This window comes from Cheilinus undulatus, linkage group 16, assembly GCF_018320785.1.
Source record: "Cheilinus undulatus linkage group 16, ASM1832078v1, whole genome shotgun sequence".
In the NCBI taxonomy this organism is placed as follows: domain Eukaryota; kingdom Metazoa; phylum Chordata; class Actinopteri; order Labriformes; family Labridae; genus Cheilinus; species Cheilinus undulatus.
The window spans coordinates 35,800,359-35,826,905 of NC_054880.1; the positions used below are offsets into that span (position 1 = coordinate 35,800,359).

The following is a 26,547-nucleotide window of genomic DNA, read 5'->3' on the forward strand; positions in this document are numbered from 1 at the left end:
TCCGTCCTTATAAAGCGTCCGACAGTTTCAAGAATGAAATGATTCCGGAGGCTCCTGTCGCTCCTAATGGGACCAAATAAGGCGAATTCAACACGTAAGACCACTGAAGTGTATTAAGAAATTTTTATTTAAAGACTACACACTGACGTGATATGTATCACATATATAAATGAATTGTTGCTCGTTAGCTATATTTTCTAGCTAACAACTAGTTAGCTAGCAACAGCTAATCACAGACCTCCACAAACAAATTGGTTACTATCATCTCAGCAGGTTTTGTACGTGCATGCTAATCTGGTGCTTTATGAACATTTCAAGAAGTTTTGACGAAATTGGGTTAATTTAAAGAAAGTGGGGAGTGTTTATCTAAAATAGTGTTCCTTCAAATATTTTTAAACTATTTTTTCCAGGCCTTAAGGACTAAAGACTGCAGTGTTCAGACTCCCTTCATGTTTTCTCAGTTTTGTTGTTGCAGCCTGATATTTTCTTCTCATTCATCGACGCTCAGTTGTACCTCATCATGACAAAGTGAAAACAGAAGAAACTGTTGCAAATTTATGAAAAATTAAAAACTGAAATATCACATTAATGTAGGTATTCAGAGCCTTTGCTACAACACTGTAAATTCAGCTCTCTTCGCTGAGATGTTTCTACACCTTGACTGGAGTCCACCACCTGTGGTCAGTTAGATTGATTGGACATGATTTGGAAAGGCGCATGCGTCTTTATTAAAGGTCTCACAGCTGACAATAGATGTAGATTTGTGGCTCAAATTTTAATGTTTAAATGATAATATGTAACTTGTAATATGTAATGCTTTATACTTTGGTTGTTAACATGTTCGAAATAAAAACAAAATACAAAAAAAAGCCACACTTTATACACTATATGGACAAAAGTATTTGTTCACACCTGTTCATTATTGAATTCAGGTGTTTCAATTAGAACCATTACCACAGATGTATGAAATCAAGCAACTAGCCATGCGGTCTCCATTTGTTAACATTTGTGATCCTAAATGGGTCGCTCTGAAGAGCTCAGTGACTTCAAGCGTGGTACTGTGAGGGATGCCACTTTTGCAATAAGATGGGTGGTGAAATTTCACCCCTGCTGGATATTCCAAAGTCAACTGTAAACTATATTATAAGAAAGTATAAGTGTTTAGGAACAAAAGCAACTCTGCCATGAAGCGGAAGAGCATGTAAAACCACAGAGCGGGATCAACGACTGCTGAGACACATGGTGCGTAATAGTTGCCTACGCTCTGCTGATTCTGTAGCTGAAGAGTTCTTAACTTCCACTGGAATTAATGATAACACTAAAACGGTGTGTTGGAGCTTTATGAATGGGTTTCCATGGCCGAGCAGTACCAAGTAAAATACAAAACATCGGATGGATTGGTGTAAAATGCACCGACAATGAACTGTGGAGAAGTGGAAATGTGTAACGAATCCTGTTTCTCTGTTTGACAGTTAGATGGGTGAGTCTGGTATGCTGGGAAAATATTTTCTCGCTGACTGCATTGTGCCAACTGTGAAGTTTGGTGGAGGAGTGATAATGGTACGGGGCTGTTTTTCAGGGCTTGGGCTGGGACCCTTATCTCCAATGAAGGCCAATCTTAATGCTTCAGCATGCAGCGACATTTTGGACAATGCTATGCTTCCAACTGTGTGGCAACAGTTTGTGGAAGGCCCTTTTTCTATTCCAACATGACTGTGCCCCAGTGCACAAGGCAAGGACTATAAAGACATGGTTTGATGAGTTCTTTGTTGAAGAACTTGACTGGCCCACACAGAGCCCTGACCTCAACCCCGTTGAGCACCTTTGGGATGATCTGGAATGGAGATTGCGAGCCAGACCTTCTGGTCTCATTGATGTAATTGTCAGGCGGCCAAGTACTTTTTTCCATATAGTGTATCTTTTTACAGTGAGAAAGAAATGAATGCCATCAGTGGGAGCTGGTCTGTCATCTTCAGGACAAAGTTCTGCCTGTTTATTGTCTGTTTTATCAAGCCTGTTGATACATGATTGTTCAGCACATCTCAGAGTTTGATAGAAACCAGGACACTGAACACGCTGAAAAGCGAGATTCCTGTGTGCAGATTGTAAATAGAGATTAATTAGTTCCAATATCTAAGAATACTTTTACACATTGCCCACTAGGTGTCAGGCTACTGCTAACATAGTCTACTATGGTTGTTGGCCACAACTCTAAGCTCATTGAATGCAAGTCCAAAGCATCAAAAAGTTTCCTCACAATATTTAACTAATACCTCCTGAATAATATTTTCATGTTTTATTTGATGAGGTTGCATTTGCAAGATGATATTCAGTGCTGGGTGGGGGGATAAGGGTGGGGGGATTTGACTTTGGAAGAAATTCCCAGCTAAAGCTGTGAATGTAATTAACTTAAAAGACGATGTAGAGGAGTAAAGGTTAATATTTCCACACATTAGATTACGTATTCTTATTTCCCCTCATTGGCTCTAATGACTCTTACATATGTCAGATAGATGTGAGTATGTCGAGTCTGCATCCCCCTGGATTATGCAATTAAGATGTCTGAGAGAGAGAGAGGATGCAGGAATGAGGGACTGCTCCCCTCCAAAGAGCTGGCGTGTCGCCCCTCTCTGACCCAGACCAACAACATACCGAACATTTCTGGCTCCATGTGCGACTTGTGGACAACGCCGGGGGAAACATTTTCCAGGGACTGGTATCGGCACGAGGCAGATTAAGAAATGATGACTTCATTTTATTTGAGAGAAGAAAAGAAAAGAACCACGCCGCTGACTTTTTGGGGGCACAGTGAGTTTTCCACGTATCTGTTCACCACCAGGACTTGGAAAGTTTTGCTGTCAGGATCCATCTTCGAGAGTTTCCATTACTCCTTCGTCTGTGGTGGGCCGTGGTCTGCAGTTAATTCAGGGATGAAACACAAAACCTTTGTGGAAACAGTGGACACAAAAGATTATCCTGAAGATGCGTGATCGTGCATTGTGCATCTACAACAAACATCCTTAATGTGATTCAGCAGATTTACCTGTGAGATTTTAACAAAATAGTTCTACAGCAAAACTAAAAATCTTGTTCAACCATTGAGATAGAGAGAGTTAAACCGTTTTTATCTTTTGAGCTGTTGGTTATTTTGGGGGTTAAATGGTTAATCTCAATTTCTTAAAATATTTTAAAATAGTGAAGACATTTCCATCAAGCTCAAAGTAACTTTAAACAGTTTCTTTTGCCATTTGACAAGTCAGGTGTCCTCTTGTGATGTCAAACATTTTCCTTTTTTTTAATCATTCCCTGATTTCATAAGTTCCTTTTTCTGTGGTAGAGTTCATGTCATAATCTTCAATCTACCACAAGTTTCTCACAGTCTGAGAGTCCTTTAGGTGCTTTTTTGCAAGCAGGCTTTCATGTGTTTTGCACCAAAGAGAGGCTTACATTCAGCCACTCTGCCATAAAGCTCAGCTCGGTGGACGGCTGCAGTGACTGTTGTCCTTTTGGAACTTTGTCCCATCTCCTCACAGGATCTCTGGTGCTCAGTCAGAGTGACCATCAAGTTCTTGGTCACCTCTCTTCTTGAGGCCCTGATTGCTAAGTTTGGGTGACAACATGCCTTCTACAGAGAAAGGTGTGCTTTTTCAAATCATGTCCAATCAATTTAATTTAGCACAGGTGGACTCCAGTCAAGGTGCAGAAACATCTCAGCAATTACCAAAAGAATGGGAGCCACCTGAAATTGTCACTGTGATATTTCATTATTTTCTTTGAATTAATTTGCAAAAATGTATGCATCTGCGTTTATCATTTCTCTATTTGTATCTATCAAACTGTGTACATTCCTGACTTGAAAACTAGTGCTGGATATAAGCTGCTTCATCTGCTGATCTTCAGTGCAGCCAGCTTCACTTGCTGGCTGTCAGACAGGCATCTCGAGTGTCTCCAGCTGCATGGCCTTTCAGTCTGTGTAGCTCCACGTCAGCTACTGCTGCAGCGAGCACATCGCTCTTCTGCTCCTCCTGTCTGCTGTTAGTCTGCTGGGCTCCAAAAAAGTATTTTCCTCCACATTGGAACAGATCTCACATGCCAGAGGAGAGCCTGATAAGAGAATCAGATTTGTCTTAAGATGACAAATATCTGTGTTTTGATGCATGTGGGGATTCATATCCCAAGGGAGAGCATTTCTTTTTCCTAAGTGGTTCATGCAGACACGCTATCAGTAACACTTTTCAGCACTTTATTAGGAAGCATGCAACTTAGGCTCGCCCTCTGAGTCTCATCATTCAAAGAAAAGTATAGGAAAGTTTAGAAAGAAGTAGCTGCAGTCTGTCTTTTTCCTGGAAAGCATAGAGGAACACACCTGCTTTAGTAATTCAGTAGATCGACTCATACGCTGCCAAAATGTACATTTAAACCTTCCTGATTCACTGGTATGTACAGTGGAATTCAGCAGAAGGGGAGTGCTGTGTGTCAGGGTTGTGCTTTTGTTTTGAAAAGCCTGTTTAGTGTCCTCACAGGAAAAGAATTTGGAAATGAAAGTGCACTAAAACCCGCTGACGACTGATCAAAAATGTAGCTTTTCCTAAAGAAGTTTTGGATGGAAAATGAAGTTTGAGCTCCTGACTGTCGCTTTGAATCTGCTCTATAAATCTCCCATCTGCAGAGGAGTGGTATCACCCCGCTAGGCTGGTCCCTATTATCAGCTTCATCTGCAGTTATCAGCCACCAACGCTGCAATCAATCGTCAGAGCTGCTCCTCTCCGTCTGGCGCACATATTTATGATCTGTAACTTGATTTAAAATATACTTAGTCTCAAGACTGTTTCCAACAAGTGGTGCACACCTTCTCTACAGTGTTGGCCATGCATTGAGAAGTATGTAACTTATTAAAGCTTCTGTGAGGAGTTTTATCTTAATATCAAGGCCTAATTATGAGCTGCAAAAGTCAACAAAACCATCAGGGAGAAAGTTGATCTTTCTCATATAACAAGTTTATGAGTGTCAGCCAAGGTATACTGCCAAAGCAGCTCTATAAAAATTACATATGAAAAATTGATTATTGGACATTTAAAGTAAGAAAGGATAGCATTTTTGCAAGATCAGAAAAGAAACAAGCTATCCTTCTTTGTCCACAGGGGGTGCCAAAATAAACTCAACCCCAGAAATCATCACAGGAGCTTTAAATACCAACATAAAATACCTTAGTTAATATTTAAATTAGCTTCACTTGTGTTCCTGGTAAGCAGATGTCTTTGAGCCTATTTTGCCTGAACCTTGTATTTTGCTTGTCCATCAAAATGTCAAACTGCACCTTTAAAGATACGACTGACAGAGAGCATGACCATAGCGAATGATGTAGACATCTGCTTTTTATAAAGGATTTAGTGGAGATGAATTGTGTGTCTTCAGCTCTTGTATGAAAGAAAAGGGTTAGTTTTTCTTGGAAGCAGAAGGGGACGTCTCCCATCCCAGAGCCAAAATGCTTTTAAAACTGTGTTGTCTGAAAACATTGAAAAAAGAAAGCAATTTAAGTTCCTTGAAGTTATTAAAGGAAGTGGCGAGAATGACTTTGACATCTGAGGTGTGAAAACATTAGGAAGTGCTCTACAGTTGTTTGTTTTATCAGCATGGTTTGCTGGAAGACGCTGATCTTCAATTTTGTACTCAGTACACAGAAAAACACAAATTTAAGCAAGTTTATTTGCCTAATTTCAGAAATATCATTTTACTCTTATTTTGAGCCACATTCATCTGACAAGTCAAGATCTTAGACAGGATTTCAAACAAAAAATACAGCATGAATTGCTGTTATGAAGGTAATATACTACATGGACAAAAGTATTTGGACAGCTGAGCATCACACCAGCAGGGACTGTGATAAGGTTGTATTCAAATCCAGGTATTTTAGGGAGTTGTCCCCCTTTTGAAGCTGTGACAGTCTCCACTCTTTTTAGAAGGCTCCTCAAGATTCTGGAGTATTTCTTTGTGCCCATTCACTCTGCAGAACCTCTGTGAGGTCAGGCACTGATGTTGGACAAGAAGGCCTGGCTCACAATCACTGTTCCAGTGCCGTCCCCATCGCACACCTTCCCCAAGGGTCTTCTGCTTCGTGGTTGAGTTGCTGTTGTTCCTCAACGCTTCTACTTTCTAATGACATCACTTACAGTTGACTGGAATATCCAGCAGGGATGAAATTTCACCGACTTTCTTATAGCAAAAGTGGCATTCATCGCAGTACCACGCTTGAAGTCACTGAGCTCTTCAGAACGACCCATGGCTTCATGGCTAGGTGCTTGATTTTATACACCTGTGGCAACAGGTCTGATTAAAACAACTGAATTCAGTCATGACAGGTCTGGCCCAATACTCCTGTCCATACAGTGTGTCTGTGAGCCATCAAATGTACCAATTTAGGTTTGTCAGTTTAAGTTAATCAACAAATAAGATTCTATGTTTCATTTGCTGATTTTCTTTCCTTACACTGTAGCCCGTATTCTCTCCTTTCACATGTAGAAATAAGATTTTAATCTTATTGTGGCTTAAAATAAGTCTAGTTAGATATTTTGACTAGTAATACGACAAATACACCTTTGTAGATCTGTCCATCTTTACAATAAATATTTAAATAACTTTGTTATTGCCTATACTGCTTGTATTATTCTGTCTCAGTGAGACATCCATCTTCTGCCTTCACTGTAACCTTATTCTCATCTGCCTTCATCTCCTCTTTGTTTCTGCCTCATTTCAGCGACTACTAAGTTCATCAGGCTCATCCCTGACACTAATTTGTCCACATCTTTCATCTTCCATGTCATCGTTCAGAGATGGACCACTTCAACAGCAGCTGAGGGCGATGGAAAGAGCGTGTACAGTGCCAGGTACGACACTGAACCCACACGAGGAACTATTTACAGAATTAAAAGGTTCCAGCTTTGCATTCTTACCACATGCTTTCTCTTGCCAAAGCAGTAAAACTTTACAAGATGTTTTAATGAGAGTCTGAAAGGGGTCTACACATACATGTTAAGTCACCAACTGGGCTTGTTTAGGTTTACCAACATTTGAATTTCTAATTACAAAGTGCCTGTGTGGGGATTGTGTTAATTATTTTTGAGAAGCCACGTGGCAGAGTGCTTGGAGCTGTCCTCATGGAAAACAAAGTGTTCTCACAGAGGATCTCTTCTCTTTGTGTTCTTTCAGCAGGATGCTCTGAGTGCTAACATGGCTGGTTGTTTCATGACTGCAGAGCCAGGTTGTTCTTGTTTCTCTGAGTAACTTCCTGGAATAACTCATTTATGCCTTTGCCTGGCTGGCTGCTTACTTTAAAAATGTTCTCTCAGGTTTTTGCCCATTAAACAAGCTTCTTGGCATTTTATATAGGTGTTAAAATGTTCCTGGATTGTTTTGGTGTTAGCTCCCTCGGTGGAAAATACCCAGAAAACCTAAAATAAGATCACTTCAGACCTGCTAATAAAAAAGCTGTGACAAGCTGAGTTTAAGTTAATACATAAACCTTCTCATTCAAGTGTAACGTGATGGAAAACCATGGAGTATAAAAGAATTGTCAGGACAACACCCTGCCTCTAGGGAAGTCAAAAGATTTAGAGCTAACCCTGCTATCTCTCTGTGTTCTTAGACATAAACCCTGCCTTCTCCATGTTAACAGATGGGACATAGGTCAAACAATAAAATCAAAACACATGTCTAATACATTTTTCTTAAACCCCATTTTCTCAGAATGGCTTGTATTCAAAACATCTCTATTTCTAACAAGTTTCTTTTAACACATAGTTTCATGCCATAAAAAAGGCCGTGATCGACGGCTCTAAACAGCTTTAAACAAAGCAAGCAACAGGGCATGCACCTGGTTGGCATGCCTGCCACCAGTGCTGGAGACGGGGCTGCTTCTCACATCCTGGATGAGAGAAGAAACAGACTGAGCTAAAACAAGTCAGACACTCTGATCTTTGTAGAGAAAACATGATCTAACCAAGACATAGACCTTGAGGTAGGGCTGGATGTTATACCAGCATGTTGCCAAGAGTTAGACTATGATGTAGTGCTGGGCAGTATATCAGATTTTAATGAATGAAAAGAGAAAAGAAAAGAGAAAGTAATGAGTGATTTATATCAGGCTAATGTGGCTATGTTTAAACCTGACACTCCAGATGGGCTGTTTCATATATCTATTACATGGATATATTTCACATTCATCTGGGAAAGCTCACATAGAAAGTGTTTGGGAAGGGCGGGACTTTTAAAAAGATTCTTGGGAGGTTGTGAAACAAGGTTGAAGCATGCTAACTCCTGAGCTGACAGGATACTGAGGCTGCAGTTGTGAACAGCAGAACTTCATGGTGAATAAAATCCATACCAAGAAGACATGCAAAAACATCTTCTCTGCCAAGACAAGCTTTCAGTGTGACTCTTAGTTCTTGTTCTAAAAGAAAAGTAGTCCAGTTCAGATTAAACTGCCTACATCCGAACTAGCAGCTACCGCAGCAGCAGCCACTGGATACACCAGCAACCCACACCCGTAACAATCGCAAACCCATGCAGAAGCAGGAGAGCAACAACATCTTTCTGTCATGAAAAGCTTTCAGTGTTGCTCTATGCCCTTTTCTAAATAAAGGAATGTGGTCCAATGTAGTCATTGTATACAACCACTCGCAATACAACTTACCACCACCCTGTAACTTTCGCAAACTCATTACTAAAGCAGGTTGAGAGCAGAGCCAAAACATCTTTCCATCATGAAAAGCTTTTAGTGTTGTTTTTACTATTAATTTCATACAGAAATATGATCTGGTTCTGTTAAAACTTCCACTGTAGCTACATCCACGCTAACCACCTCAGTGGTGGCCGCCACTGCAAACGGCTAGTTCAACTAAACCCTGCCCATAGCTACCGCCTTGTTCTCCTTAAATGACCCTGATTGGTCCGAACAGCATTGGGTTTGACACAAAAGTTGTGGACTGGAGCTTTTAAAGATGGATTTGCCTCATGACAGAGATGGATTGTGGGAAATCCATAAGCTTGGCAAGGTTAACTTTGTTTCAGTTTTTAAGTATCTTTCATTGTGAAATAAGCTTGAACAAAAAGTGATAAAGATTAGAAGTTTATGATTGTTTAGGGTTGTAATTAAACTTTTTCATCTACATGCCACCGTGGCTGGCAGATCCAAAAATCTACCGGCCATAAACATTTTTTACCAGCCTCTCTATTTTAACAAGCAGCATTATTTCATTAGGTTTGATAAATTAATCAAGGCTTATAGTGTTCAAGTCATAGTCTATTTAATAAGAGAGAATCCGTCCATAAATGACTTAACCTGCTGCTCATTTCAAAGCACTTTTATCAGCCAGTTTGTCCTGTGACATACAAACATCTGCTGTGCTTCCTACAGGGGGCGCTGTAAATTCACAGGCATTTTGCTGCATTTTAAGTTTATATTTTTGTTTGATTTCTGCAGTCTCACACCAAAATTCTGACTTTGTTTAGCCACCTCAATCCAAACATGAAAAGGTTTACAATCACAAAAACTAAACAAGTAATGACTGTTGATGAAAAAACATCAATATTGTTGCTTCACCAAACTAATATCCTGGCTGATGCTGGAAACTTTAATTTTAATTTAATTTAATTTATTTGATCAGGGACAATGCACAAAAAAAAACCATTAATCACATACAATGATAATATGTTATGTGCCAGGTTTTAGCAAAAATGTTAGTTTCCACCTGCAGTCCCTGGACAGGTTGATGTCACATTTACACAAATAAAGAAGCATTTATACTGATTGAACAGTTCAGTTTCATAAAACAATCAGTCTTACAATGTTATTTAAAAAGGGGCCACACTGTCCCTCACACACACCTACACATTACCACATGCACACAGCCACGCACACACCCTCACACCCTCACACACACACACACACCCACACACACCCTCACACACACGGACACAGCTTATCAGTGTGTACAGGTTTGTAGTGAAAGTAACCACTTCTTGGTCAGGCGTGTAAACATGTTATAATTTGTGCATGTAATAATATCATTTGGAAGAGTGTTCCCAAAACTATCACAGGTAGTTTAAAAAAACAATAGGTAGAACAAAAATGAACAATCACTACTGCCAGTTTGAAATAAAATATGAGAAATACCTTAAATATGCATCCAGGACTTCTTGTTTTTTCTGTTGAACTGAACCTGTACTAAACCATGGCCTGAAAACCTAGGTACAAACCAAACCATGACCTCTGAGAACCATTGCACCCCTTCCTTCTATAATGCTACATCTTTGAGGCAATTCAAACTTTATTATTCCACCCATTTTTCATTTGCCCTCTTTCTTCATATTCAACAAAAACATTCAAAAAGGACAAGGAAGAGCTGGCTTAAGGAATGAGAGTACAGATTCCTGGCAGGTCACATCAGAACACGCCATTCTCCTGGCAAAGATGAGCACATTTGGAGCCTATTTTCAGAGAGTTTTGGTTTTTGTTTGTTTTTCCATCGTTCCCTGGACAGCCATGGACATGGTTGTGTGTTTTGGCAGAGGCTGTTGGTTCAACAACATCCACTGACATGTTCTCATGTGACTGTTCTGAGGCCGTGCTCTTTAAGGCGGTTATTTCACAGATTTAGTCTCACTTTGTTTAAGTGCATTCATTAAGTTTCCTCCCAGGGTCATTTTAGCATCACTGTAATTTTGACTGGAGCGGATGATTTCTTTTCTCAGTGAAATTGCTTCTGGATCACCTTGCAGCAGCCATGTTGGTGTCCATTCATGGGGCTTTAGCTAAGGATGTGGTTTCAGTTTTAGTTAGAGTGGAAACAAGACTTCATGCTTCAAATTAAGCCTAGAAGAACAACAGCTTACTGTGAGAGCTTTCTGACAGGAAATGCACTCAAACTGTACATGTATTTCCTGAGAGCAAAACACAACTCAGGTTACATGTAGCTGCTCCAAAAACCTGTAAAGTGAGAAAACCACCTTCAGTTTCCTTTTTGAAGCCATCAGCATTAAGAGGAAAATTACCTGTTTTGATTAACAAAAGAAGAAAGAGGGAAATATATTTTTGGATGGGGAAAGTTAATATTTGTCTGGATTTTTTTTTAGCCTCACCAGCCCAGAAGTGGTGAAGTCAGTGGTTTGGACAGCTGAAACCTCTGGGGAGAGAGGGGAGGATGTAGCGAGATTAGAAGAACCTGATAAACAGAAAACACTCTGGAGGAAGAGGAATCTCCCTCCATCTATTAATTTCCGTCACTTATCCTCCTTTTTCTCTCGTGCCTTGATCCCGTTTCTACAGACTCTTCTTCCTCTTCTTGTTTTCATTCATGGAAAAAAAGGCCGAAGTGCTTTGTTTGAGTGTTTTCCTTGGTGCACACATCGACTGAAACATCAAACAAAATTTGAATGGAGAACTAGGGACTCAGACCACGATCCCTTTGTCTTTTCATTAAGTCGTCTCAGACCTGGGAGTTTCTCATAAGACAACATGCCTGCACAGGAGTGTCTGTTTTTTCTTTTAGTTTGAGCTTTTATTCCTCCACTCTTCGTCCCTCTGAGGCCCTTTGTTTTCAACATGGAGACACACATGTGTGATGATTGGCAGGCCAACACAGTATTGCCTTTCTCATCTACATCAGTATTACGGTAAATGCTTGCATGTCTTTTGGGAGCAGGCCACTGATGTGTATCTTGACGGATGGATCAGTCAGAGGGAGATTTAAGTTTATTTTGAATATATTAATGATGTTTGAGAGAACTTTCATTGAGAGAACTGTCATTTTACTCTCATATCACACTCAGAATGGGAAGCTCAGTTGTTCTTATACTATACTGCTGTGTTCCTATTTGCAAATTAGAGCCTAGAGAATCTGATTTGTAATTTTGTGCCTTTTATCATTTCTTGAATAATCAGCACCACCCACATACTCTTGGTACAACGGGATTTTTGTTCTGTGCTCATTTCAACACCATGGAAAGTGCTGAAGGAGCACGTGTCCCCAAAGATCAACCAAAACTAATTGAAAAATGTTTGGAAAACACAAGGTTTGCACTGGTGAAACAGAACGTATTTGTTCTATTTAGTTATCACCAGTGTGTTAGTCTAGTTTGAGTTGACGAAAACTTTAAAATATTTTAGTCCACTTTTTGTCCATAAAAAGTCTACATTTTTAGTCTTAGGGCGCATTCACACCAGAGCTGTTTGGTCTGCTTTAAACGAACTCTGGTCCATTTTCCCGGATAGTCCGGTTCATTTGGAGTGGTGTGAAAACTCACACGAACTCTGGTGCAGACCAAACAAGTAGATTCTGGTCCGATTGAAAACAGGGGGTCTCCGTCCACTTCCAAACAAACCCTGGTGCGGTTCGTTTGAGGTGTGAAGGAAAAGCGGACCAACTTGTGAACCAAAGGTGGGAAATGGCATAAGCGTAATGATATACTAATGATAGACATGCTGGACAGCTCACTGCCTCGCTGGCTGCTCGTAATGCCCCAATGCAAAAGCAGAAAGCCCAAGACAGCGTAAATTCAGTGTTTTCTCATTGTTTCTGGGAAAAAAACGACCAGTGGAAGGAGATGGATTTCTGGTTTGGTCTTCTTCAACGCCTTCTTTTCTTCTTGGTTGCTGTTTGTGATGAGAGTGCCCCTAATGGGCAGAGGTTGTAGGTGTTCAGACGGTTTGGTTGTTTGACTAAGAGCAGTGTGAATGCGAACCAAACCAAAGGAAAGTGCAACAATGTTGCATAGTCCCCCGGACTATCAGGTGTGAAAACGACTTTAATTGTTAGTCAAAGCATTTATTCTCTTGCCTGAATCTGATACCAAATCATGGTAGTGTGTTCTCTGCACCCTGCCAAACCTGGGGTCTCTGCTTTCTACAACTGAGAGGCAGAAGAGATACAGATGCACTGTATTTGGACTGATTTGACAGGTTTTAAATGTCAGATGAAAATTAAATTGCATTTCAATCTAGTTAGTGTCGTCTTGATGAAAACTAAATGTACTTTTAGTCAGTTTTAGTCTCCAAAGATCTATTTTTAGCCAGCCTAAGTTGATTCTTTCCCATGGAAAAAAGTTGGTCGACAAACGACTTGAGTCATAGTTTTAGCTGACGAAATTAACACTGGAATTAACACAGTGAAAGCCAATATGAATGCTTCAGCATACCAAGACCTTTTGGAAAATGTCATGTTTCCAACTTTGTGGCAACAGTTTGGGGCAGACCTTTTTTCTGTTTCAACATGACTGTGCCCCAGTGCACAAAGCAAGGACTATAAAGACATGACTTGATGAGTTCAGAATGGAAGAACTTGACTGGCCTGCACAGAGCCCTGACCTCAACCCCATCGAGCACCTTTGGGACGAACTGGAACAGAGCAAGGCCTTCTCATTTAGCATCAGTGCCTGACCTCATAAATCCACTATGGAATGAATGGGCACAAATTCTAACAGAGACTCTCCAAAATCTTGTGGAAAGCCTTCCAAGAAGTTTGGAGGCTGTTATTGCTGCAAAAAAGCGGGGGGAAGAGGCATCTCCATATGAAAGTACATGTATTTGAATACAGTGTCATCACAGTCCCTGTTAGTGTAATGGTAAGGTGGCTAAATATTTTTTTCCATATAGAGTATGAACTTTTAAACTGCACCCTTTGCTTCACCCCAGATGTAACTCCCATCTGACCAAAGATCATGAATCAGCAGCAAACTCTCTCAGAGCACGATCCTCCATTGGTTCCTTCCCTAGACTGTTCCATATCGTCTGGTGAGGCAGCCTGACACGAGGATGACTAATGCTGACTGGACAGCAGTCTCAACATGGTGCAGCACGGGGCTACCAGATGTGTGTGAGCCTGCATTGATTGTTCCACCCAACACTACACACACAAACACACAAATACACACACTGCTTGACTTCTTCCCTTAGAAGTTACAATCAGCTGTTTTATGAGACTTTAACAACAGGATACACAAGCATTTGATCCTGTTTTTCTACTGAGAATAAGGTGCTGACCTAGTCTTTTTAAGTCATCTGCACACAGACAATTGGCTCATAAATTTAATAGAAAATACATTGCCTGTATTCAACCCCTTGTATGTTTTGTCTTTTTATTGATTTTATAAATCAATCCTGGTCAGTATAATTTGGCTTATTTTTTACAAAAAAAACCCTCTTTAATGTCAAAGTGAGAACAGACTACTACAAAGTAAGTCAGGGGATGGATTCAAAAAATTTTAGTGCATTGAACATCCTCCAGAGTTCAGTTAAATCCATCATGAAAAATCAAAGGAATATGGCACATGTGTAAATCTTCCTAGATCAGCCAGTCCTCACAAACTGAGTGTGCAAAAAGAAAACTAGTGAGAGAGGCCACCAAGACACCTATGACTACTCTGAAGGAGTTACAAGCTTCAGCTGAGATTGAAGAGACTCTACAGACAACAACTGTTGGCCTGGTTCTTCACCAGTCAAAGCTTTATGGAGAGTGGCAAAGAGGAAGCCACTGTTAAAGAAAACTCAGATCAAAACTGGACTAGAGTTCACTAAAAGCATGTGGGAGACTCCGTGGTCAAGTGAAAGTAAGATCTTTGGTCTGATGATCAGACAAGATGCTATGTTTGGCAGACATCAAATACAGCAAATCACCACAAACACACCATCTCCACTGTGAAGCATGGTGGTGGCAGCATCATGGTGTTGGGATGCTTCTCAGCAGTTGGCCCTGGAAGGATTGTTTAAGGTAGAGGATAAAATGAATACAGCAAAATAAAGGAATATCCTGGAGACAATGTTATTCAGTCTGCAAGAGAACTATGGTTCATCTTAAACATCACACTCTTAACATTTGTACTTAGCTTAGACTGACAGACTCAGCGTCACCTCTGCTCACATTCTTGGACATATTTATCATGTATTACTCTCTGAGTCAGACACATAAGAGGGAGCAGGAGATGACCTTACATGCCACTCTCTTTATTTAGGCCTAAGTTGATGTTTTCACACAGAATCTGCCCATAGGGGTAGTGGTTAAAAATGTTTCTGTCATTTCTTGCAGAGAGAAGAGGAAATTGCTCAAGCAAAAACATAAAAATGTTTGTGGGAAGTTTGGTTTCATGTTTTTCCGTAACAGACCAAATGAATGTTAGTTTGCATGCTTTTATTAACAATATGGTGTTTTTTTAATCAACAGCCTGCCATATGGTAAACACGTGGAATTAGTGAGGACATCACACTGGAGAGTCTGGCCACAGCTCAATAGAGGAAGTTCAATAAATAACAGGTTGGCCGGATGTTTGCTAGGAAATTTGAATTAAGGAACCAACAGAACTTTAGCCATTGGAGTCAGGGATGCTTCTAATCATGGGTTCAGTTCAGTAAACACAAAATGTTCCCAAAAGCTTAAAGTTACAGCTAGGCTGATCACTAAGACTGAACATGACTATTGATTCAGTTACATAGAATCTAAAAACATCCATTCAAATGCTTTTTCATGAACGTTATGCATAAAAGAACATGGTGAGCATATAAACCACATATCTTGTTTTTGAACATTGTGAATCATCCGTGACCCAAAGAGTAAAATTTCCCTGATTTCTTCCACTTCCTCAAAACACTCGACCCGCAATGCCTTATTTTCACTTAACTACAGAAGCTAGTCAGTCAAAAGTCCAGTCAACCAAGAAGCAATCTTGTGATATCTGTTGTGAAACTTGATCCTTCTGTGATATTTTGCGCTGGTTTTTCTCTTTGAGTACATTGAAAAATAGAACTCAAATCAATCCTAGACCATCCCATCTCTCTGTTTATTAGAATATTTTTAATTAAAAATCCTGAATTGCATAACTTGTAGATTACAGAATCTCTGTGAAAGAAACTGAATGCATCAACAGCTTAAAGGAAACATAACAATTGAAGAATGGAACATGCATGCAATAAAGCACGCTAACAATGCTAACACGCATCTGAAACTTCTTCAGTACAGTTACTTAATGAAATTTTATGCAGTCCCTGTAAAAGTAATCACTAGTATTCCCTTGAATGTTTTACCCTTTTATTGATTTGATAAATCAATCATTGGTCAATATAATTTGGCTTTTTGACAAAAAACGCAAAAAAAAACCCCTCTTTAATGTCAAAGTAAACAGATTTCTACAAACTGATGTCAATTGAATACAATTGTTATATAAAAAAGTGACTACATAACTATTCACCCCCTTGGATTGGGGGCCTGAGCTTTGACTCGTCCGCTCCAGAAGATTCTCCTTGTTGTCTTTAAACCATTTCTGTGTAGCTTTGGCTGTATGCTTCAGCTCACTGTCTTTCTGGGAAATTACATCACCCCCAAACCGTAGTTCTCATGCTGACTGGATAAGATAGGTCTCTAGGATTTTCCTATATTTTGCTGCATTCATCTGACCCTCTATCTTTGCAAGCCTTCCAGGGCCGACTGCCGAAAAGCATCCCCACAGCATGATGCTGCCACCACTGTGCTTCATAGTAGAGATGGTGTGTTTGTGATGATGTTCAGTGGTTGGCATCTTGTCTGATGGCCAAAAAGGGCCATTCTCCTTCTTGCACGCTCACTCAGTTTGTGAGGACGGGCTGATCCAGGCTGATTTACACATGTGCCCTATTCCTTCCATTTCTTGATGATGGATTTAACTGAACTCTGGGGGATGTTCAATGCCTTGGAATCTTTTGTCTCCATCCCCTGACTTATACTTTTAAAAAACCTTTTTCTCTGAGATGTTTGAGTGTTCTTTTGTCTTCATGGTGTAATGGTAGCCAGGAATACTGATGAACCAGTGACTGGACCTTCCAGACACAGGTGTCTTTATACTACCATCTCTTAAGACACATTCACTGCACTCAGGTGATCCCCATTTCACTAACTGTGAGACAACTAGATTACTATAATCCTTGTGTTACAGAACTATGTAATGGATGCAGGGAAGACAGGGAAACCTTTTTCCACTGTATTTGGAAGAGTGTTTGGTGTGTGTAAGAATATTATGTTGATTTTCTACAGAGCAACTATTTAGTCTGTGTTATGATACGGCATTACCAGCTGGTTAACTTAACTGTTAAATCAAAAACTCAAATACTAAATCTGACAAAAACGGCAGGAAAAATCATTGGTATGGCAGCACCTGTAACTCCCCAAGACCTGTTTGAACAAACAACCCTCAGACTTGCAGACAATATTCTATCATGTACTGTACTCTGAATATGTTTTACTTAACTCAGGAAGGAGGTACAGAGTTCCTCTATGTAAACATAACAGATACAAACACTCGTTCATCCCACTGTCAGTGAGGCTCATAAATGAGCAGATTGCTCAGGATGGACAGAAAAGACTCTGAGGTCATGTGATGCTGAATTTGCACTGAGATGCTGGTATGCACTTTTTATCTGATCCTGTTGATTATGTATTTTTATTTATTATGTAATTGGTTGTTTCTTTTACCAATTCTGGATGCATGAGTGGAATGTGCCGAATGTGCTGAATGTGTTTTCTATGCAGCAGACCCCTCTGCCCTAGACAGATTTCTCCCAAGGGAGACGAATAAAGACACTTTGACTTTGACTTTGAGAACCACAGTTTTTTTGTTTTTAGTATGTCCCAAAAGACCATAATATCAAACACAGAGAACACATTTTTCAAATCCACAGATCCAGTCACTCTACTTTACATTTCCTTTGGCTTTTTACATCATCTTTAATTATTTTGTTTGGTGCCTTGTCCACAACTTTATCATTTTGGTTCACTCTCTTAGTCATGTTCAAAAACAGCCACTCTTTACGAGAAAGCTAAGCTAAACCTGCCGTTCCTTACTAAAGCTTTGTGGCTGACTGCACAACAAGCTAGTAAAATAATGTAGCATTTAGTAGCTTTGAATTTAAGTCCTGAATTCCTGCTAAGCTAGAAAGAGCTTGAAGAGTGAATTGTTTGATTTTGTGTTAGGATGCAAGCCGTAGTTTAACTTGATGCTAATTTGCTCCATCTCCGCTGGGTTAGTAAATTTGCTAATGTAGCATACTTAGCTTAGGCTAAAGAAAAAGCAAAGTTGCCCTCGGTAACATTAGTCAATGCATAGTCATGCAGATGTCAAATTATCACAATTTACTGTATAGTATTTATTAAGAACAATGGAATCTAGTTTGAAAGCTCCTAAAGCTTAATAATATTACCCACAATCCCCATAGCAGTAGGGTCCCATTTCACAACCATAATGCCCTGCTATAACATGTTCTGGCTTACTTAAAGAAAACACAGGTCAATTGCACCGTCATACAGTTCAGCTGCATAGAGCACCTTCCTGTTTGCAGAGTCATTGCATAAGTGATGATGCACTCTGCATTACTGTTAAAGGAAATCTAAGTGCTCATGTTGGCTGTAACACTCTCAGGTGTTTGGAATGCTGGAAACCAAATGTCTGTTTCTGCAGCCCACTGCTGACATTAGAAACATGCTTGATTCCAGTGAAGGACACTCCACTTGAAGATATTCCAGTCCTTTAAACCCCCGTGTGACCCCTAGAAATCATCACAGTCAATGTCCATAGGGCTGTTGTCAGGGATTGCGTAAACAGATTTGCTTTTTTTCTTCCTGTTGTCTGATTTCGTCTGTGTGGGGTTCTGACTTCCAGAGAAAGACAGGTAAGCAGCAATGCTGTTCCTGACTCCGTAGCTCACCATGTTGTCGCTGCAGCTGTCTGTGCTGACCAGCTGATTCCTGTTGAGGAAGGAGAAAAATAGATGATGATATTATTATGGTATACTTCTATATTTCCATCACAGATCCACTTTAGTGTGTCTTCATTTTAGGATTAAAAAACAGGAAGACTACAATATGTAAAAAAAAAGTTTTTTAGAAATCACATCTTTATAGATGTGGTGCATCATAAATTCAAGTCTCTATGACTCCATATGATTAGCCCACAGTTAATAAATTATTGTTGAGACTCCTGCAAGGAACTTGGGAGTTATGAGGTTTTTTGTACCCTCTGTAGACTGAGCTCAAATTCTTATCTCATTGCTGATCATTCTCTGTACATGTGTGAGTAATGTTTTCTGACCACAGATTTCTTCTTCTGCACTTGAATATCTAACACATACAGTAAACTTTGACCAGTGGAAAAATCATTTCACCAGTTTCACCAGGTGGCTGTACATCATTATGCCTGACACTATATGTACAGCAGGGGCGGACGGCATTAAAAATAGTACAGTACAGAAATTAACAGTCATGTTTTTGATGACCTTGTTAGTCTAGTACAACCAGAACTTGTCCAGGAACTGGTCCCTCTGGCCACACTGAGCAATGAGGGGAGAAGAGTCTTAGTAAGAGAGGTGACCAAGAACCTGATGGTCACTCTGACTGAGCTCCAGAGATCCTCTGTGGAGATGGGATACATTTCCAGAAGGACAACCACTTGCAGCTGGCAAGAAATTTCCAAATGAAATCCAAGTGGTCTTTCAAGTGTTTTGGACTGAGAAGAGGCACCCATCCAGCCAATCTGCCATAAAATCCACATCAGTGATGTTGATGAAATCCAGAGATGGTCACACAGGATCTCTGGAGCTCAGTCAGAGTGACCATCTGGCTCTTGGTAACCTCTCTTACTAAGACCCTTCTCCCCCAGTAGCTCAGTTTGGCCAGGCGACCAGCTCTTGGAAGTCCTGGTTGTGCCAAACTTCTTCCTTTTGAGAATTAAGGAGGCCTGTCTCTGAGCTCTGCAGGCAGTTCCTTTGACCTCATGGCTTGTTTTTTGCTCTGATATGCATTGTCAGCTGTGAGGCCTTCTATAGAGAGGTGTGTGCCTTTCCAAATCATGTCCAATAAATTAAATTTACCACAGGTGGACTCCATCAAGGTGTAGGAACATCTCAGCAGCAAAAAAGAGAAATGGGAGGGTCCTTAGCTGAATTAACAGTGTACAAAGGGTCTGAATACTTATGTCAGTGTGATATTTTAGGTTTTTAGCCCATCGGTTTAATTTCAGCCATGGCAGCAGACATCAGCCAGTCAGCATATAATGTGGCATGTGTCCTGTGGGGAACACTCTGATCTGACACATCAAAAACAAGAGAAAATATTGGCATTGTGGGGGACTTACACAACAGAAAGTCATGAAAGTAACATATGTTTCAGCTAAATTGTCATTTTCAGCATCAGTGTTGGCACTAATTTTCACAACCAGTGTGTCTCTAATATTACTATTCATTTAAATGCTTTCACATCTGTTATACCTGTCTATTTTCTTCCAGTCAAAGTTTCGTCTCATGAGGACTGGTGGAGCTGCTTGAGGAGCGTCTGATGGAGGGATGGTAGCCGACAGACATGGGGAGGTTAATGCACAACACAGACCATCTGCAAAATCTGCAAAACAAAAAATTTGTTAAGAGGAGATGGAAATTACTGCTTGTAAGATTATCAGCAAACAAACATGCTTAAGGTTGCATAATGTTTGTGAAACTCTCACACGCAGCTGTTCTCAAAAACGCACACACGGTACGTATAAAGCGGTTTGGATTGACAACTGATACTAAAATAAAGATAACACTTTGCTCAGTGTGTATGCACCAGTAGTCATTATTAGGCACACATATTGTATCTCATTTCCTGTTTTGCTCTCAACATTCAGTCAGAGCAGGAAATACTGAAATAGCCAAACAGTGATAAGAAACATTTCTATAATAAGAACATGAAACTGCGTTCTGTAACTGCTTTTTTATGTTTTTCCACCCATACAGAATTTTTTACATTTTTTAATGGCCGTTGCCTTACCAGAGTAGTGGTTGACCATGTCTTCAAGGCACTGGAAAGTGAGGCGAGGAGAGATGTAGTACCAGCTGTTATCCAGTCTAAAGATACGATAGTGCTTTACGATCCTGTGCTTCACTGACAGCGAATACAGACCTGAGGATATAAAACACAAATATGAACATTTACAGTGTATTTTTTTGTGTCATTTTTTTCATATCCTCCTGAAACCTTTAGTTTTGGAAGCATTTTTAGTTTCTCCCATTTATTTGGGATAAGTAGGATCTGATAGTTTGAAACATCAGCTGGTCTTTGAACAGGAATTACTTGGAAATTTTCCTTTCCAAAATCCACACAAATTCCCCAAAATTTCAGGGAAATTACCTAAAATTTCTGTTTAAATTCTTAAACATATTCCATAAAGAACCCAAAAGTTTCTCTGAAAAGTCCTCAAATGTGTCAGAGAAACTTTATCATAAAGCCTTTTTTAACAGTAAAAAAATTTTAAAAAACATGTGAATTCCTAAAAATTCCCCAAATAGGAAAGCAAATACTTCAAAAATTCCATAGCAATTTCCTAAGAATTAACAAAAACATTGTCCAAATTTTTGTGACAAAGATGAAACATCCAAACATTCAGACAAATCCTTTAAAATTTCCATGAGAATTCTATAGCATTCTAAATCAAACCCCTGACCTCCAAATTCCCAATCAAATTCCTAAAAAAAATCCAATTAATTTCCTTGATTTCCATAAAAAGGCCTGAAAATTTCAAAACAAATTTTTCCAAACATCCCCACAATTTCCCCATATTCCCATAAATACACAGAAAGAAAAATTTAAAGCATATTTCCTCCAAAACTTCCAATCCAACTCTCCAAAATGTAAAAACATTTACACTGAATTTCCATGAGAATACTTGAAAATTTCCGAGCAAATTCCCTGAAATATCCAAATGGCATATTGTCCCAGATTTTAAGCAAACTCTTTAAACTCTGGTGGTTTCTCTGGACAAAAACCTCAAAAAATCTAAAGCAGAAATTATTATTATGTAAAAAAGTTAAAATGTTATGTCCTCATATGTGCACGCAGGGTCTTAGGAGGATATTACAGCTTGACTCTGAAGAGTCTTTGACTTTGTCATGGTGGGGTACTGAGTTTAGATTAATGAGTTTAGATTAATGAGGGATAATGAGTTCAAATGAGTGTAGCATCTCAACAACACTGGAAAAAAAGTGAAGGTGGTCTGAGTACTTTCTGAAGGCACTGTTTATCATGCACTTAACGAGAAGATTATAATTAGACACCAAGCCTCTGCGTTCTAGAAAATTAAGCTGGGCTGATGTCATGTTTTCTATGGCACAAAAACATTGATCAGCTCATGTTGGAAATATGTGAACACACAGGAAAATGAATGAGTATACTGTAGGTTCATCTTAGAGTGTGAAGTCTTTCCAACCACACACTTATTCTGTACTGTCTGTACCATGATTGAGGAAAAGCTGCCATTCCAACTCTGAAGGAGAGAAATTTTCATGAGAGGACCCATTTACAAGAATTTTACCAGTTCACAATTTTTTTTTTCCCCTTTTTTTTTTAAAGATTTTTTTTGTGCCTTTTCCTGCCTTTATTGGATATAGGAGGACAGTGGATAGACTCAGAAACAGGGAAGAGAAAGAGGAGAGACATGGGGTAAAGGGCCATAGGCCGGGATTTAAACCCAGGCCACCCGCACACATAGGTAGCACCCCAAACTGCTCAATCATATGCGCACCCATAAAAATGTTTTGACATTTTAGAAATCTAGTCTCTTTTGTTTTTCCTGGGAGTCTTTGATAGCTAAATTTTAACCACCCTCTTTGTCATTGCTTCTTAACACTTTAATAGAGGATTTAAAAATAATTCAGAGAGATCAAATGCTTACAACATGCATTTAAAGATAGCAGATTATAAATAACATTTAAACCACTGAGCCATGACATCACCTCATGTTTAGATTGTTTTGAAGATAAAAACCAGTGTCCTCTCAGCTTCGTCTTGATCTCATCTCGGCCCATACATACTTCTGACAGCAGATAATTTCTTTGACAGATGCTTTAAAGAAAAACAACTTTTTTCACACACTCCTCTGTGAGTAAATATCCTCACCTCTCTCCCTGGCGCTCTCCCGTACCAGGAAAGAGCCGACTCTGTTCCCGGGTAGACAGAGCAGCTCTTCAGCCTTCTGCCTCTCCACGCCTTCAAACAACCACCTGGCACGACAAAGACAACCATAAGAACAGAGTGACAGGGCGTCCCTAAGAAAGAATTTAAATTTGATAAATCATTATAAGGAAAACTAAGGCTTTCGAAAATAATTATAAAGTCTTACATGCAAAAACTATAAGGTCGTAAATTTTGTAGTATTTAAACTTTTATATTTATCAACAAGGTTGTAGTCTTCCGCTTTTGTTTTTATATATGGCTCAATGACATGATATGCATTTTTTTATGTCTGAATCTATTTTTTTTTAAAAACATAAACCAGTTCATGCATCACTGTCTTCTATTAAGCCTACTTTGTCTGTTATTTATATTTCAATAATCAAATGATCTTATATTTTGGCATCCCAAGCCCTAAAAACGTCAGATGGCACAACTGTCTGAATAAATGATCAGATTACCGACACTATTAAGGATGACATTTCAAATAAGAATACTTTAGTAGATTTTATGATTGAAATCTTTGAAATAAACAAACATTGTAAAAGTTAGATCATCAAAAAAAATAAAAATTTGTACCTGAACTTTCAAGTTTTTAAACTGTGGGGTGGCGCCACCGTAATCATGGCAAATGTATTTTTTAAATGAATTGATATAAACAGTTTGTCTCAAAATTTCTCATCCATTTAACTCCAGCTGAAACTGCTGCTAGTGAAATGGTTTATAGATCCTTTTCAAGTAAAAATAAAAACATTTCATTTCAGTCACAAGAGGGCAGGTAAACTTTCACTGTCAGGTGGTACCACCACTGTAAAACTGCTAAAAAATGATTTTACCTTTAAACCTTTGATTTTATTTTGAAAATATATGTCACCTCTCAAACAAGAACAAAAGTAACAACATGTGGCAAAGTATTATCCTGTTTAATTTGAAATTAGTAGCAAATGAAACCAGTGTTTCAAGTGTTGAAACTGCAAAAGTGTTAATATATAAGATAAATAAGGTTTAAAGCTCTAAGAGTATTAACTTCTAATAAGGTAAAGGAGGTACACATATAAAAAAGAAAAAGATTAGTCACAAATGAAGCTTAGTGTTCATTCACACAGGACCCAGTAATCATATGCCCGTGATCAGCTGACGGCCAGGTGATCCCAATTATCGCCTCCCAGCTCCCACAGCCAATCACAGATCTTTCTTTTAACACAGCGGTGTATTTAAATATGATGTATTCTTCACTAATCCCTGACTGCATCAATACTGATGAACCACACTGCTGCTGCTAGCACAGCTTAACCTCCTCCACCCCAGCCTCCTCCTTTACAGCATAAAGCTTGTTGCACCCTCATACTCAGATTCATGCTACTATGGATTAATTGCCTTTGAACTAATTTTATTGTATTCAGTACGCATTGTCATATATTTATCTATATTGAAGTTTCTAGCTATACACTCCCTCGAAAGTCAAAGCATGCTGCTTGACTTTCCAGGGAGAATCTTTAGAGCAGAGCCTTCTCCGTCAAGTAAAACTGTACATCTATTTTGCAGTAAAATGGTACAATGTATGACGGGAGTGTTCCTGACTGCATCTAGCTTAGCTGAGCATGTGCACTTTCCATGTCAGGTGGTAAAACTGATGTAAAACAGTTAAATTTTATTTTACCATTAAATTCTTTTTGTCATTTTATTTCAAAAATATATCTATCCACTTTCTAATGAGAATAAAAGTAAAAAATCTAAGTGTCGAAGTATTGCCTGTTTGATTTAAAATTAGTTGCAAATGTCAGGCAGTGCAACCGCAATGAATAAAGCCTTATATATGTCATTGACCCATACACACGCTTAAAACACATGATTGATGAATGTAGATGTGCCAGCATTTCTTTAGTGCTTTCTGGGAGAATTCAGAGCCAGTTTAGTTTAGTGCTGCACAATTTGACAATAATGTGGGACTGTGATTATTCTTGACAATATTTGCAATTTAAGATTGCCATTATGACATAATACATAAATGGTGTCCACTACTACTGCTACTGTTTACAACTGCACACTGTGTGAGCTAAACTTCTTTAGAAAATAATGCACTATAACCTGTTCACCAATAAACCCGCACATCTGTACAGTTTCTCCTCTTTAGCACCTTTTTACAAACTTTGGTGATGTTTATATTATAATTCATATTTTCATTTTGCGTCTATATTTTTCTTTAATAATCTTTTTTAGTTTCTAGCCTCTTAACATTTTTATTCCTCATGTTACCTGTTTTGCACCAAACACCAAGTCAAATACCTTGTAGCTTATATGAAAATGTACTTGGTAATAAAAGTCATTTCTGAAAAACTTTTTAAAGTGGCATTCCTGGATAATGTCGTGACACACTGCAAACTAGGAAGGGCACTTTTAACAGCTTTTCTCCCTTACTATGTTTGCTGTCTGGGAAATACACCTTGTGGACTACAGCTTTTTGTTCAATAGAGTCCTCAATTCAAAACAAGAAGTAAGCAAAAGCTGAGCAGCACGTCTCTACTTGTCTGTTTTCATTGCAGGATTTACATACTGTCTGTTTGAAATCATAAAAACTCCCAAAACTCAACATTAATGTCATAAATCTGACCAAAAACACAGGCACAACAGAGCCACATTAAATGTCCGCTTCATCTTGAACCTCAGTTTTAAAAACCAAATCATGTTTAATCTAGCAATATCTCCAAATCAGCATTACCAGCTCTAACGCACTGAACATCCTCCTGTTTTGTGTAACTGCTGTCTCAGCTTATCGCTTTCAAGATCAGGAGTGGAAAAAGATGCACTTGATTATTTTTGCTGTTATTTTTAATGCTGTTCAAAACAGGCCAGCCTTGTCAAAATCATCAGTATGGTTTCTACTTACCCGTGGTAAACTTTAGCCACATGGTTGTTTGGTATGTAGTTCTCCTTTCCTGTTTGCAGAGAGCGAACTCTCCACCAGCACGCCTCCCTGATCAACAAAAAAAAGCAAAGAGGAATCAACAACTGACCTTTCTGTGTCATTACTTCTCTAAACTGATCACTCAGAGCTTACAGTCGCAAAGAGACTTGTTTTTTTGTTCAAAATGACTTCCTCTTAGTTGGGAGCCTCTGGATATTTTGAAATCAAGGACAGACTTACTGAGCCACAACTTTGAGCTTCTCCCCCATCTTGTAGATCGGCTCACTGATTTCAGGGGACGGATAGTCCTGGAGTACCACCACCATGTCATCTTCTGACCCTGGGGAGAAGAATAGTTACTTAAACACCTTATTGGTGAAGCACTCATCATGATTTTACACAAATCTAAAGAACTCTGCTCATTAAGGGAAGTATCTAAACGCTTAGGCATGATCAGGTAGATTTGCTGAAGTTCAAACAGAGCATCACAATGGGGAAGAAAGGGCATTCAAACTACTTTGGGTGGTGCCAGATGAGCTTGTCGGAGTTTTTCATAAACCGCTGATCTACTGGGACTTTCATGTGTAAAGGTTACTGGGTTTTACAGAGAATGGTGAGAAAAAGCAAAAATATCAAGTGTTAATATCAAGC

At 39.2% G+C, this 26,547-nt stretch overlaps 1 protein-coding gene and 1 long non-coding RNA gene across 4 annotated transcripts in view; one reads left to right on the forward strand and one right to left on the reverse strand.

The window, feature by feature from the left end:
- Positions 1 to 16: 16 nt before the first annotated feature.
- Positions 17 to 20,421, forward strand: LOC121523380. 2 transcript variants are annotated; one of them, XR_005993049.1, is made up of 4 exons: positions 17 to 94; positions 6,755 to 6,884; positions 13,688 to 13,864; positions 20,294 to 20,371. It is a non-coding gene; the product is annotated as an uncharacterized LOC121523380 (long non-coding RNA). The 2 variants fall into 2 exon arrangements; XR_005993050.1 differs by lacking the exon at positions 13,688 to 13,864 and having other exon boundaries at positions 20,294 to 20,421.
- The window catches only part of sla1a (Src like adaptor 1a), an 11,788-nt gene continuing 2,064 nt past the window's right edge, over positions 16,824 to 26,547 (reverse strand). For both annotated transcript variants that reach the window (XM_041808243.1, XM_041808244.1), the window contains 6 exons: positions 26,137 to 26,236; positions 25,879 to 25,965; positions 22,938 to 23,041; positions 20,814 to 20,945; positions 20,276 to 20,405; positions 16,824 to 18,758 (listed from right to left, as the gene is read on the reverse strand). In XM_041808243.1, the coding sequence (XP_041664177.1) occupies positions 18,560 to 18,758; positions 20,276 to 20,405; positions 20,814 to 20,945; positions 22,938 to 23,041; positions 25,879 to 25,965; positions 26,137 to 26,236 (752 nt within the window). In that variant the 3' untranslated portion in view covers positions 16,824 to 18,559. The remainder of the gene's footprint in view (positions 18,759 to 20,275; positions 20,406 to 20,813; positions 20,946 to 22,937; positions 23,042 to 25,878; positions 25,966 to 26,136; positions 26,237 to 26,547) is intronic.